At 49.3% G+C, this 15,734-nt stretch overlaps 1 protein-coding gene across 2 annotated transcripts in view; it reads right to left on the bottom strand.

Moving 5' to 3' along the window:
* The window catches only part of CPAMD8 (C3 and PZP like alpha-2-macroglobulin domain containing 8), a 98,465-nt gene that overhangs the window by 60,332 nt on the left and 22,399 nt on the right, over window positions 1-15,734 (bottom strand). For both annotated transcript variants that reach the window (XM_082453351.1, XM_082453350.1), the window contains exons 12-17: window positions 13,625-13,795; window positions 10,787-10,915; window positions 3,823-4,006; window positions 2,373-2,545; window positions 1,620-1,769; window positions 1,086-1,247 (exon numbers count right to left, since the gene is read on the bottom strand). In XM_082453351.1, the coding sequence (XP_082309477.1) occupies window positions 1,086-1,247; window positions 1,620-1,769; window positions 2,373-2,545; window positions 3,823-4,006; window positions 10,787-10,915; window positions 13,625-13,795 (969 nt within the window). The remainder of the gene's footprint in view (window positions 1-1,085; window positions 1,248-1,619; window positions 1,770-2,372; window positions 2,546-3,822; window positions 4,007-10,786; window positions 10,916-13,624; window positions 13,796-15,734) is intronic.

Below are 15,734 nucleotides of genomic sequence, written 5' to 3' on the forward strand. Positions count from 1 at the left end.
ATGGGTTAATTTTCTGCTATGTGAATTTCACCTCTATTTAAAACAAATCAATTGGTGCAGTGCCTAATCCGGACCAAGAGCCAATGACTGTGGGCTGCAGTTCTTACTGTTATAATATAGGGACTTCCCTGGTGGTCCAGTGGTTAAGACTTCACCTTCCAGTGTAGGGGGTGAGGGTTTGATCCCTGGTCGGGGAGGTAAGATCCCACGTGCCTCATGACCAAAACACATAAAACAGAAGCAATTGTAACAAATTCAATAAAAACTTTTAAAAAATGGTCCACATCAAAAATATTCTTTAATAAAAAAATAATATATATGTATATATATTGGTATATATATTTGATACAGCAAAATGTTAACTGTGGGATCCAAGTGGTGGATCTACAGGTGTTCGCTAATTCGTTCAACTTTTCTGTATGTTTGAAAATTTTCCATAATAAAAATGGGAGGAAAAGGATGCCTTTTATTTATTTTATTTTTTTTTGGCCATGCTGCATGGCTTGCAGGATCTTAGTTCCCTGACCAGGGATTGAACCCAGGCCCCAGCACTGAAAGCACAGAGTCCTAACCACTGGATCACCAGAAGATTTCCAAGGATGCCTTTTAAATGATTTAAAACCTGGGATGAAAAGTGCCCTCATGCATTTGAGTGGAGACCGCCAGCATGCTAAAGTGGGCTAGAATGACATTTGTGTGTATTGCGTCTCCAGCAGCGCCCTAGTCCCCGGAGCCAGGAAGGAAGGGGACAGATTTGAGCTATAAATGTCAGCAAGGGTGAGATCACCACCTGAGAACACGGCACCTGCACCCACAGTGTAGGTTTTCCTTCCACCAAAGCACTTTCATCGTCATTGCTCCAGAACAAGTTCAAGTTATCAATGGATACTCATTCTGTTCTCGTCCGTTTTGCAAATTGGGAGGGTCCACATATGAGCTTTCACTGGGGAGAATCAAAAAAGATTCTGCAATGCTAAAAGTTTGGAAACTTCCACCCCAACCCATCTCTGTACCCCGAGACCCTTTGTTTCAAAGGAAGAGGAGCTCAGAAGGGGGCGGTGGGGTCCAAGACCACCTCTCCTTACGGCAAAGGCAAACCCGGAGTCCTTGGTGACGCCCCAGGGCCACAAGAAGATGGAGGAGCGCCGGCGTCGTCGGGCCATCAGCCCAGCCCACCAGAAGGGTCCATCCTCCCTGGACACCCCAAAAGCATCGGAAACATCGTAATCTTCCAATTCCCGGAAAACCTACAAACAAAGGGGAGCAGGAACTGGTCAACTGAGGGTTTCTTTTCAACCCAAACTGGCCTGGCATGCTCCCATCTCAACCTCCTCTCACATGTATCACTTGGAACCAATCTTAGGAGACAGGAGTTGGTGGCATTAACCCATTTTTAAGATGGGCAGCATGGGGCTGAAAAGGTGGGACCCGAACAGTGTCACATTGGATTTGACTCCAAGATCTTTTAACTGCACCCAAACAGTGAAAAGGATGGGGTTTGCTGAGAATGAACCCAGTGAAGAGAGACAATCTGGATTTATACGGGGCTTTTCAGTTATTGGAAAGGAAGAAATGTCCGTGAAGATGCTGGAGCCCAGCGCCCAAGGGCCCCCGCTCACCTGGGTGGGAGTCAGCCGAAACCCAGACCTGAGCAAGTAGATGCTCTTGTCAACCGCAGCAACACACACGCAGCTGCCCCTTGCAGCCCTGACCCGCAGATCGATGACTTCCCCGGGTTGGGTCTCATTTGCTGAATATGTCAGTGAAACCTGGACCCAAACACAGCAGAAAAATCGGGAGCTTGGCCAAACTCTCCAGACCCACCCATGCACCCTCTCTGCCCTCCGAGAAGAGTCGGTCCTCGCCAGCTCAGCTGGGACCCTGGCTTTGCTGCCCAGATGAGGACAAGGATGGGAGGCTGAATGACGGGAACTAGGCTGGTGCAACTGGTACATTCTGTGCAGAAGATGGGAGGGGAGAAGAGAGGTGGGGAGATGGGCGGTGATAGAGGACATGTTGCAGCCAGTTTTGGAGGGTGCAGGGAGAGGACGTGGGGGGCTGAGCCCGTCTGGGGGGACATGAGTGGTGTCCCTTAGGTCTGGAGCCCAGCAGGGAGAGAGAACTGCTGTCCACTTTTCCTGTGTGTAATGAAGGCAATCCCCACTTGGGTGACTTTTGGAGGATCTCCAGTAAAGACGCAACTTAGGATCCTGAAGGTAGGGCAACCCTTAAAAGTCCTGCCTGTCATACTATGTGGGGTCTAACGGGCAGCTTTGAGAAGTCCACCCCAGCCTCGACACCCTGGAGCCCTCAGCCCTGATGACTCTTGCCCATCTCCTCTCCCTCCCCCAGTTTGGTTCCCGATGCTCTACCTGGTTTTCAAAGAAGGTCTCAACAGCAAACTGGAGGCTGTCAGCCACTCCTTCTCCATTCTCCCTGACGTAGAAGGCCAGCAGGCGGCCGAGGGGGACCATGCTGGGGGTCACGGTCAGCCGGAGAGAGGTCACGCACACATTGACCTCTGTTGCTGGGGCTGGAGAGGGCTCTTAGACAAGTTAAAGGTGGGGAGAGACATGAAAACTCAGCATCCCACAGTAGAACCACTGATGCCCCAGTTGTCCTGGGGGTTACATAGGGTGTAGCACGAAGAGATGCCAGCCCAGGGCTGGCCCAGGGCAACTACTCCATGGATACTCACATCCCCTGTTATTTCACCCAGAAGGGAAGATAAACCCAAGAGGATGTGGGTGCACAATGTCCAAAGCACCATTCAGGCCAGTGGTTCTCAACCATGGCAATGCTACTCCCCAGGGGACTTTTGGTAATTTTGGTTGTCACAACTTGGGGGTGTTACTGGCATCTAGTGAGTGGAGGCCAGGGATGCCATCCAACACCCTACAATGCACAGGACAGCCCCACAGAGAATAATCCGGCCCCAAACATCAGTAGTGTGGAGGATGAGAAAGTGACTTGGATGAGAGAGACCCTGTCTGACGTCCTGTCTGCCTGTCTGCCTGCCTTCCTACCCATCATCCATCTAACTATCCATCCATCCATCCATCCATGACTCTATCTAACCATCCATCAATTTATCTATTGATGATTCTATCTATAAAGCTATCTATTTATCCACCCATCTATCCATGACTCTATCCATCCATCAATTTATCTATTGATAATTCTATCTATGAATCTGTCTCCCTATCTATCTATCTATCTCAGTTGATTCACACCCAGGAGTCACTTTGCCCCCTAGAGACATTGGTGATATCTGGAGACATTTTAGGTCGTCATACTGTGTGTAGGGGGGTTGCCACTGGCATCTAGTGGGGGGAGATCAGGTATGTTGCTCAGCACCCTACAGTGCACAGCACAGGCTCCACCACAAATAATATCCTGCAAGTGTCCATAGTCCTTAGTTAGGGGATCCTGCTTTAGGCAGAAGGGCTGTGAAGAGGAGGGGGCTGGGAAGATCCAGGGGAGGAGGTGGGTCTTGTGAGGAACACGTGGAGTCAAGGAGAGGGAAAAGAAGGACCCCTAAATGGGGAATCCGTCTGGGCAAAGGCAGAGGGGGCCTGGCAGATGGCAACCTGGCACAGCAGGGGCCCAGCCCATGGCAGCCTCAAGAGGAGCTGCCTCCAACAGCTGGTCACTGCCCACCCTCCTGGCCCCAACCCGGTCTTGCCTGGGACATGTGCCCTCCACCCTGAGGCAGGTCCCCCTCCTGGCTGCATCCTGCCTACTCCTCCTTGCTGGGGCGCCCACCCCAGTCTCAACGGTTCAGAAGGAATACAGGAACCTCCAGCCTGTGGCCTAGCTCACCTGTCTCGGAAAGGTGCATTAAGCGGATGGGTTTCTCCGGGGTTGCCCGCTTGCTTCTCTGCTGGGTGATGTGGGCAGGCTGCTGGCCCGAGAGCACAATGTTGCCCCTTGCAGCTACCTCATAGTACAGAGTGAAATTGCAGGGACACGTGGACTTCACTGGGAAATGGGCATCCTCCCCGACCTGTGGGAGACATGTAGCATGGGGAGCCATGCCTGGCACCCACAGCCCAGCACCAATGCCACAGCCTACCCTAGGGAGACGGCCACTGTGGGGCCACAGGGAGGCCAAGAAAGCTGAGGGAGGAGCACTGGCTTCAGAGCTGAGTGCTCAGCATCTGGTCCTGGCTGTGGCCACATCCCCATGGCAACCTCAGCTGATGCTCTGTAAATGGGGCTGTGCTGTGGATGAAATGTGATAAGGGTATGGAAACTCTCAGTGAGTGCAGTGTAGTAAGGATCTGAACCTAGCCTAAGAGAGGTCTGGCCTTTGTCCCCTGCTCCTGGGAGGTGATCTCTAAGGCCCTGAAATGTCCTGCCTGATGAGTCTTTGTTTACCTGGGGTCTGGGGCCACACCAGATACTAACAATATAATTTATGGTAGGGACATTGGGCCACACTACATCAGTTTGACCTCTGGAGGGGCTGAGACTAGGGTCGGCCAGGCAGGTGGTCAGCCATGTCTATGTGACTAACCTCCAATAAAAACCCTGGACACTGAGGCTCAGGTGAACATCCCTGGTTGGCAGTACACCATGCATGTAGTCACACATTGTTGGCGGCAAAGCAACACTGTCCTTGACTCTGTGGCGGGAGGACAACTGGAAGTTCACATTCAGAACTCACCTGGCCCCTGCCTTATGATCCTCTTGCCTTGCCTGATTTTAATCTGTATCTTTCACTGTATTAAACTGTAACTGTGATTCTAAGAGCTTTCAGTGATTCTGTGACTCCCTCTAGAGATTAAAGAAACTGAAAGTGGTTTGGTGACCCCCCCAAATTCTGCAATTGGTGGGGGGGATGGTCTTGGGGACTATTCCCTAACTTCACAGGCACCAGTGCTGGCAATGGGCTGGAACTTCTCATTGGATATACACTTGATGAGTTGGGTTCTATCACAATCCCCAAGTTTCCAGAGGGGGTTTGGTCCCTTCCCAACATCAGTGAGTGGTGGGGACAGGATTCAAACCCCAAAGGGCTGAAGCCAGAGCCCCATGCTTAACCTCCAAGCTGCCCTCATTCCCTGTGTTACAGCTGAGGTCTCCCAGGTCCTGTGACCTCCTCAAGAGCTTGGAGTGTGACCATATCCAACACTGAGGTTACAGGCTGCATGAGAAGTCATCCTCTGGACTTTTGCCCCAGAGGTTCCCTCCCCTGCCCCATGTTTTACAATCCATGACTCTCCCCAAACATCTGGGCCACTCTGAATGCCCAGAGGAGGGTAACCTGAGGTGGTGAGTGGTGAGTATCATTCTCACTGTGGGTCCTTGGGCAAGTCATTCCACCTCTCTGATCCTCAGTTTCCCCATTTGTAAAATAAGGTTATATCTCCTGGACAGAAGGTCCTGAGGATCCAATGAAATGATGAATGTATCATTCTCAACACCACACCTGTTCACTGTGGGTGGTTAATAAATGTCATTCTACTTCCCACTGAAGACAAGAACCCACCTGTTTAAGGAGCTGACCCAAAGGTACTCACTCCCATAGCCAAATCTGGGAAACTGCAGTAGCAGAAAGAAGAATGAACTCTTCAAGAGTGTCAAGGTCATGAAAGACAAGGAAAGACCAAGAAACCATCAGACTGGAGGACACAAAATGCAGTGTGAGATCCTGCATGGGATCCTGGACCAAAAAAAGTAGGTGCCTGGAAAAACTAGGGAAATCCAAATAAAGTCCGGGGTTTAGTTAATAGTCATGTCCAGTGCTGATTTCTTAGTTTTGACAAATGTGTCATGGTTTCATAAGATGGTAACATTAGGGGGAAGCCTAACAAAGTGCCAGTGGCCTTTCTTGTCCAAGTGCAAAAGCTGATCCTAAAATTCACATGGAAATGCAAAGGATCCAGGATAACCAAAACAATCTTGAGAAAGAACAAAGTTGTAGGACTCACACTTGCCAATTTCAAAACTTACTACAAAGCTACAGTATCAAGACAGTGTGGTATTGGTATAAGGACAGACATATAGATCAATAGGATAGAACTGAGAGTCCAGAAATAAACATCTGTGGCAAACTGATTCTCATCAAGGGTGCCAAGACCTTTTGATGGGGAAAGAACAGTCTTTTCAACAGATGATTCTGGAACAACTGGATCTCCACATTCAAAAGAATGAAGTTGGACCTTACCTCACACCATATACAAAAGTTAACTCAAAATGGTTCAAAGACTTAAATGTAAGAGCTAAAACCATAAACTGTTAGCAGAAAACATAGGGGTAAACCTTCATGACCTTGGATTTGGCAATGGTTTCTTTGAGATATGGCACCAAAAGCACAAACAACAGAAGAAAAATAATAGATAAATTGTATTTCACCAAAATTAAAAACCTTTGTTGCATCAAAGGACACTCTCAGGAAAGTAAAAAGACAACCCACAGAATGGGAGAAAATACTTCCAAGTCATATATCTGATAAGGGTCTAATGTCCAAAATATATAAAGTACTCTCACAAAAACAAAAAGACAAACAATTTAAAACACTAGGGAAAGAAAGCTGGATGAAGGATATGCAGGAACTCTCTGCACTCTACGAACAACTCTTCTGTAAGTCTAAAGTTATTCCAAAATCTAAAATGAAAAAAGGAAGCATGGTGGTAACAGATTATAACACATTGAATAATTTTTTAGAAGTTCACACGTCCATAGGCACACTGAAAACAACAATAATACAGCAAAAATAATAGTGGGGCAAGTTCTTTTTTCACCAGCTAATAAATTCAGAAGGAATGTCAGAATCATAATAAGCGCAGAAATCAGAATATCCATCATAAAGCCAACGTGATAACCGATTACAGCAAGAATCATCAAAGATGCCAAAGGCATTGGGTGAAAGGTTGCTGGGGCTCAGGACACTGTGGCAGGGACCTCAGAGTGTCACCCACATTATTTATTAGCCTCACCTGCAGAGGGAAAGAGCTGGTAGGAACCAGACCCAAACCAAGGATAAGATCAGCTTCAGCAAGGGTGGGGCTGCCCAAATCTGTGCCTCCTGATGGGACTCAACAAAAGCAGTACGTACATAGTAGTTTTGCCAGAACGATGTTTTAACCTGAATCTCACTCATAATGTGGGATAATCTACAAGATCACAGGCTTGAATTCTTTACAAAAGTTATGGCAATGAAAAGGCAAGGAGACTGTTCTAGATCAAGAACGATTATGGAGAGCTTCCTTGGTGGCGCAATGGTTGAGAATCTGCCTGCCAGGGTTCGAGCCCTGGTCTGGGAAGATCCCACATGCCGCGGAGCAACTAGGCCCGTGAGCCACAACTACTGAGCCTGCGTGTCTGGAGCCTGTGCTCCGCAACAAGAGAGGCCGCGATGGTGAGAGGCCCGCACACCTCGATGAAGAGTGGCCCCCACTTGCCACAATTAGAGAAAGCCCTCGCACAGAAACGAAGACCCAACACAGCCAAATAAATAAATAAATAAATAAATAAATAAATTTTAAAAAGAACGATTACGGACACAGAAGAGCCAAATGCAACTTTTAAATTGATCCTGAGTAAAATGCATGCACGCACACACAGGTGAGCACACACACACGTGCACATGCACAAGCATGCATCTGCAAGACATGCATACACATGCACACTCACACGTGTGTGTACACGTGTACACACACTATATATAAACTATATCTCGAGGACACCTTTGAGAATCTGGATATTGCCTGTGAATTAAACAATATGATTGAGTTAATATAATTTTCTTAGATATAACAATGACCTTGCGGTCATGTTGAAGAACATCCCTATTTTTAAGACATATTATGCTCAAGTATTTAAGAGTGAAGCATCATATCTGTAATTTACTTTCAAATATTGCAGTCAAAAAAGGTGGAAAGAAATAGATGGATAAATAGGTGAGTGGATGGATGGATGGATGGGTAGATGGGTGGGGGAATGGGTGGTAGGTGGATGATGGGTGCATGGGTGGGTAGGTGGGAGGATGGATGGATGGGTGGATATGTGAGTGGATGAGTGGATGGAAGGGTGGATGGAGGATAGATGGATGGATGGATGGGTGGATGGATGGATGGATGGGTGGATGGATGGATGGGTGGGTGGGTGGATGGACGGGTTGAGGATGGATGGATGGGTTGATGGGTGGTAGGTGGATGGATGGGTGGGTAGATGGGAGGATGGATGGATGGGTGGATGGGTAGATGGGTGGGGGATGGGTGGATGGAGAGATAAATAGATGAGTGGATGGATGGGTGGATGGGTAGATGGATGGGTAGGTGGGTGAGTGGGTGGGTGGGTAGATGGGTGGGTAGATGGATGGAGGCAAAATATTAATTCATAAATCTAGGTGAAAAGCATATGGTTATTTATTATACTTTTTAAAATTTCTCTCTAAATTTGTAAATATCCTCCTTATAACAACACCCAAACAAAAGTCTCTTTCTGTTTGAGATGTTGGGAAAAAAAAGAAGGAAAGAGTGCAAATCTTTTTCTTCTTCTCATGAACTAACCCCATAGCATCAGAGCAACCCTAAAATATTGGGGTGACAGCCCCATTTACAGAGCAGCTCCTCCCTGCACATCCCTTGGTGCTGGAGGAAGAAGAAAGGGCCCCAACACAGAGCTGGGACTGCACCAAGCATGGCCACTCTTGCCTCAATGCCCTGAGGTCACACTCAGGGCCCCTCGATGACAGTCTGGGACGGGGAGAGCTGGCGCCTGCTGACCTGACTGAGGCAGGACAGAGGTGTCCCTCCAAGAAGAAACTCTGAGCGGCCCAGCCAAGTCCTCGCCTACGGGAACAGTGGTCCCAGAAGACATGACACAGGACTCCTTCCCACCCCCACAGGACGGTGGCCAACACCAGCATCCCCATGCTGCACGGATGGTTAAACAGTATTAAAACAAGAACAGCGTGTGCAGCCAAGCTGGGCACGATCTCACTGGAGTTTCTCATTCTCATAACCCCCACAGAGCGCCACTAAGCCCAGGGAATAGGCAGACCTGCCGTCTCAGTTCCTCCGAGCTGCATCCCAGGGGCCCCTCGGGTCTGGGCAGCACCCTCAGAGAGGGGGTCTCAGAGGTTTACGGGGCTGGTAGGGCCTGGGAGTCCCATCGGCAAGTGGTTTCCATTAGAGGCAATGCTGGCAAGCTTGCCACCACCCACGGCAGCTGGGCTCAGTCCTCAGGGCATCAAGTAGGGGAATTAACGGAGTGCTTTATAAAACGTACATATACGTATATATCGTTTAATAGGTGAGGGGACAAACAAACCGCAGTTGATCCAAACCATATGATGCAATATAATTCGCCACGAAAATGAAAAGCCCTCTCAAGTCAGGAAAAGACTCGGAGGTAGTTCGATGCAAATTGCTAAGTGAAAGAAGCCAATCTGGGGACTTCCCTGGTGGTCCAGTGGCTAAGACTCTGCACTCCCAATGCAGGGGGCCTGGGTTCAATCCCTGGTCAGGGAAGCAGATCCCACATGTCGCAACTAAAAAAGATCCCACATGCCACAACAAAGATCCCGCAAGTGGCAACAAAGATCCCACGTGCTGCAACTAAGACCCGGCACAGGACTTCCCTGGTGGCACAATGGTTAAGAATTCGCCTGCCAGTGCAGGGGACACAGGTTCAATCCCTGGTCCAGGAAGATCCCACATGCCGTGGAGCAATTAAGCCCATGCGCCACAACTACTGAGCCCATGCGTCACAACTACTGAGCCCACGTGCCACAACTATTGAAGCCCACGTGCCTAGATCCCGTGCTCCGCAACAAGAGAAGCCACCGCAATGAGAAGCACACGCACCGCAATGAAGAGTAGCACCCCCTCGTTGCAACTAGAGAAAGCCCTCACGCAGCAAGGAAGACCCAACACAGCCAAAAAAAAAAAAAGACCCATTGCAGCCAAATAAATAAATAAATATTAAAAAAAAAAAAGAAGCCAATCTGAAAAGGACACACACTGTATAATTCTGACTCTATGACATTCTGGAAAAGGCAAAAGTATAAAGACAGTGAAAAGCTCAGCGTTTGCAGGGGTTGAAGGGAGGGAGGGATGAATAGGTAGAGCACAGTGGATTTTTCGGGAAGTGAAACCATTCTGTATGACATTGTCACGGTGGATACGTGACACTGTGCGTTTGTCATAAAATGTGCACCACCAAGAGGGAACCCTGCCATACATTGGGGACTTTAGTTCATAATCACATATTAATAGTGGCTCATCAATTTTAACAGATGGTAATAATCAGGGAAACTGCGTGCAGGGGAGGTGGGTATATGGGAAGTCTCCGTATTTTCTGCTCAGTGTTTACAGATCCCTATTTCCACACACATCTTCGCGCATCTTACTTAATTTGGATCGTGGAATGAAAGACTTGGGAAGAACTAATGTGAGACCCAGCCCTGAGTTCATCTCATCTTTGCACTCGGTGTGTCTGCAAGTGGCTGGTGGGTGACTTCCGGTGCCTTTGCACAAGAAACTCCAGACAGTGGGGAACCAGGGCCAACAGTAGGGGAATTGTCTCATGGGTGGGAGCAACAGGACCCTGAGGGCAGGTGACATCACAGTAAACTCTGGCCTTGGCCTATATGTCCATCATAAATAAATGACAGGCATTCATTCCGCGGCATACTCCCCTTGCTGGAGGGATGGGGCTCCTGTGTCAGCATCAGCATTAACCCTGCTGGGGCACGTGCAGGTCCCCTGGAGGCACGTGCACGCTGCTTCTTGGGCCCCGTCCTGCTCGAGGAGGGCACACCTGAAAGCCTTACCTGCAGGGGGAGGGAGGGCGGCTGCAGCTGCAGGTAGCACTGGCTGGGGGAGTACCAGCTGCTGAGGGAGAGGTAGCTGGGCAGGTACTGGGCCCCCACGAGCTTTCCGCCGAGTGCTGTCACCTTGGTCTAAAGAAGAGAGGGTATTTGATCAAGGCTTGGATGCTTGGTGTAGGAAGGGGGTCTTAATCAAGCCTACGTAATGAAACCCCAATAATAACTGTGGACACCGAGGTGGGAGTGAGCTTCCCTATTGGCAGTGCGCTGTGTGTAGTGTCAGGAGGGTGATGTGTCCCAACTCCATGCTTCTGCCTGCCCCGCCCTGCCCTGCAGCAAGATCCTCTCATGCTCCAATTTCCCTTTAGAGAATCTCCTCCCCAATTCTCAGAGTATGGGGTCCAGTGTGGCTAGCTTGTTCTTCCCCAGCTCCACGGGAAGTAAGTGTCCAAGGCTGGCCACAGGGTGTTGGGGGTTGGCTCAGGCAATGGCAGGTGGCCCACGTGGCCACTGAGAGACAGTTCCATCACGGGCATATTAGGGAAGCCCATGTCCTGGGCTTGCCAGCAGCCTCAGTGGCTTCTCGGAGGGTAAAACCTGCTTGGGAAGTGAGCACAGGGGAGATGGTGGTCAGGACAGGGAGCAGCCGCGCTGGACAGCATGCCCAGAGCTCTGGCTGCCGCTTCACCTGGAGCTCTGCGTCCTCCCCCTTCACGCCCCAGGGACCGGCAGTTATGTTACTTTTGCTCCTTTGGGAGTTTGAACCTGTTGCCTTCACTTGCTGCTGGAAAAGTGTGGCTAACACAAGAGAGATGACAGAAGTGGGGGCAGGAGGGGGGTAGTCTAAGACCTCTGTGTGATAAAGAATAAAGATGCTGGGGACTTCCCTGGTGGTGCAGTGGTTAAGAATCCGCCTGCCAATGCAGGGGACATGGGTTCCCTGGTCTGGGAAGACCCCACATGCCACAGAGCAACTAAGCCTGTGAGCCACAACTCCTGAGCCTGCACTCTAGAGCCCACGAGCCACAACTACTGAAGCCCGTATGCCTAGAGCCCAGGCTCTGCAACAAGAGAAGCCACCGCAGTGAGAAGCCTGCACCTCAACGAAGAGTAACCCCCACTCGCCGCAACTAGAGAAAAGCCGGCGTGCAGCAATGAAGACCCAACACAGCTTAATTAATTAATTAAAAAAAGAAGCTGGCCCACCTTTATCTCAGTTACTGGCAGATAGCCTCTAAACCCCTAAAGTTTCCCAAGTGATGCGGGTGTCTTTGTTATTCATGGTGGGTCCTGACATTATGAGCTAATGAGATAATTCAGGATGGGGACAATCATGCCAGAAAGACCAATCATGGGATTAGAGGGTTGGGGCTTTGAGCCACGTGATGTGGTATCAACTTGACCTCTAGGGAGGAGAGGCGGCTAGAGACTGAGTTCAGTCACGGGGCCAATGATTAATCAATCAAGCCTATGTAATGAAACCCCAATAATAACTGTGGACACCGAAGTGGGAGTGAGCATTCCTGTTGGCAGTGCTCTGTGTGTAGTGCCAGGAGGGTGACGTGTCCCGACTCCATGGGGACAGCACACGAAGCTACAAATTTGGGACCCTCCCAGCTCTCGTCCTATGCATGTGTGTCTCTCTCTTTGGTTGGTCCTAATTTGTATCATTTTGCTATAATAAAACTGTAATTGCAAAAAATACAAACTTCCAGTTATAAATTCAGTCCTGGGGATGTAACGTACAGTATGGTGTCTATAGTTAATAATATCGTATTGTACATTTGAGAAAGTTGCTAAAAGAATAGATCTTAGACAAAAAAAAAAAAAAAAAAGAATAGATCTTAGAGGTTCTCATCACAAGAAAAAAAAAGTGTAACTATGAATGGTAACTGGACATATTGTGGTGTCATTTCACAATATATACATACATTAAATCATTATGTTGAACACCTGAAATGAATATAATGTTACATGTCCACAGTTGCTGTAATTGTAAGGTAGTGGGGTAGCAGGAACCTCCAAATTTGTAGCCAGGTGGTAAAAAGTGTCGGTGGCCTGGGGATCCCCGGCTGTTAAAAATCTTTAAGGACATGTCGCCCACAGGGGACATAGTGACCACAAGTGTCCTTGGCTCCCACCTACACATTTATTCTCAGCTGCCTTCTGTCCCCCCCATGCCAGTGTCCGTGGGGCCACCACGCCCCCCACCAGCTATAGAGGTGAGGGCTGGGACATCCTCTTTGCCACTCCTGCTCCTCCCTCCCCTGACAAGGGGACACCAGGTCCTGCCAATTCTACCTCCATAGCTCCAGGCTCAGTGTCCTCTCCATCATCACCTCCCGTCTGCCCACCTGTGGCCCCGCCCAGACATCCCCCACTATGGGCACTGGAGTGACAGACTGCCTTCTGGGTAAGCCCTGAGCACCCCGTGAGGTGAGGGGAAGCCCCACTGGCTCCCTCCTCCATATCTTCTTGAAATGGCTTGGCTGGCTGGGCATTTGCAGGATCCAGTTACACTAGGACTGTGGGCCTCTGGGGCTCTGCATATGCTGTTCCACCTTCCTGGAAGCAGCCTGGCTGAACCTCCCCCTTGTCAGGAGTCCACCTGGGAAGATCCCCTCACAGGAGCCAGGCACCCTCATCTCCTCTCAGCCTCCCGCCTCACTCTGGGGTGGTTGGGTTATCTGACTCCCTATCAGCCTCCCCCATCAGACTTTGAACTCCCTCAGGGCAGGGGCAGGACCCAGGTCCACTGACCCAGTGCCCGAGCATGGCCTGGAGGAGGGACCAAATCCATGCCTGCTGGCTGAATGACAAGGGTCTGGGTGACTCACCCACCTCCAGCCACACGTGCTGGGCTGACACAGGGATGGAGGGGATTTCAAACCCTACCAGCCCACCCCGGGACACAGACTCGGTGGTGTATATGTTGTCCTTCGGCGTCAGCTCTGCCCTGATCTGGACCGTCACCCCCTCAGCCGGGCTGCCGTCTGGGTAGGAAAGCTCCACCTGGAAGGAGTCACCAATGATTCAATGTGGTTAGGGTGGCAACACTTCCCAAACGGATCTATAGATTCAACCCAATCCCCCAGCAGACTCCCAGCCAGGTTCCTTGCAGCGATCAACAATCTAATGCTAAAATTCATACGGAATTGCAAGTGGCCCCAAACAGCCAAAGCAATCCTGAAAAAGAACCAAGAACTCATACATCCCAATTTCAAAACTTACTACAAAGGTACAATAATTAAGACACGTGGTACTGGTACAAGGACAGATATGCAGACCAGTGGAGTAGAAGAACTGAGAGTCCAGAAATAAATCCACCCATCTATAGTCAATTGATTCAAAAAAATAAGATTAAAATATGGTGAGGGGTAATTCTCTGGCAGTCCAGTGGTTAGGACTCCACGCTTCCACTGCAGGGGGCATGGGTTCAATTCCTGCTCAGGGAACTAAGATCCTGCATGCCGAGTGGCACAGCAAAAAAAAAGAAAAGAAAAAGATTATAGTCAATTGATTTATGACAAGGGTGCCAAGACCATTCAATGGGGAAAGAACAATTCCTTCAACAAATGGTTCTGGGACAACTGGATCTCCACATGCAAAAGGATGCAGTTGAACCTCTACCTCACACCATATAACAAAATTAACTCAAAATGGATCAGAGACCTAAATGTAATGGCTAGAACTACAAAACACTTCAAGGATAACATAGGGGAAAACTTTTATGACCTAAGACTTGGCAAAGAAGTCACAAGGCACAAATCACCACATGCCAGCCATTCTCCTGGTGCCATAGCCAGGTAAGAATGGGGCGGGCAATGCCATGGACAGTTCCACGTGACTCTCAGACCTCACTCATTCAGGCAGGTAGAAAAGGCAGTCAGAATGAGGGGTTCAGATATTGTGAAGAAATATGGTCAGTGGTTCCTGAAGGACCCTGGCGCACCCCTCAACTGTATAGGTATCTGATGATGGGGTGACCAGCTTCAGCTCCGTTCTTTCAGGCAGACAGTAGAAAATTTCTTGGGTGTAGGTGAAATGCTCCCCTTTCACTGAATGGACAGCCCCAAGCCCCTTCTTCATACACAATCTGACCCTGCACATGGTGCCTTAGCTTCTACTCAAGCTGGTACCCTCAAAGCCAGGGGCACACAAGCCATGTCTCTGTGTGTGGGACAGTGGGAGCTGAGATCTCATCATGGAGGAGAAAAGAGAGGTCCCAGAGCAGAGCAGAAGGAGCAGGACACAGCATGAGGACAGACCGCTAGGATCCTGTGGGTGACCCATGGAACATAAAAGGGGACAGGGGTGCGGGTGCTTGGCAGAGGCAGGGGTTAGAGGCTATGGCCAGCTTCCCCCTGAGGTGATGCTAGGCTCCACTGGCCTTGCCTCCCCCAGCTGCAATTGAAACACAGACGCCCCAGTTCAGCAATTAGGATAAGGATCTCGAATTTCTAGTCACCTCAAACTTTACTGTGTAGAAAAAATGGTGTGGTGGGTGGGAGGGAGATGGGGGCTTGTTCAAAATGCTGTTCCCCACAGGGGATCTGAATCAGTCTGTCTCAGGGACGGGGATCTGCCTTTTAGGGACTTAGCTGTTAAGTCATCCAGAGATAAAGTCAACCCAATTAAGGAAGGTGATTTAATAAGTGGATACGTTTGGTAGTGTATATGGGGGGGGAGATGCAAGAGGGAGGAGATATGGGGATATATGTATATGTATAGCTGACTCACTTTGTTATAAAGCAGAAACTAACACACAATTGTAAAGCAATTATACTCCAATAAGGATGTTAAAATAATAATAATAATAAGTGGATACGTAGCATCCTGGTTTAACGCTCTAGGTACGGGAACGTCTAACTATGTGGATTAAAGGAAACCATGCTTTTAGGTGGAGCAGAATGTCCAGTGTCCCCTGCCCTGGGTACCAGCTCTCATCACA

The sequence above is a fragment of the Balaenoptera physalus genome, assembly GCF_965194825.1.
Source record: "Balaenoptera physalus genome assembly, chromosome: 3".
Taxonomy (NCBI): domain Eukaryota; kingdom Metazoa; phylum Chordata; class Mammalia; order Artiodactyla; family Balaenopteridae; genus Balaenoptera; species Balaenoptera physalus.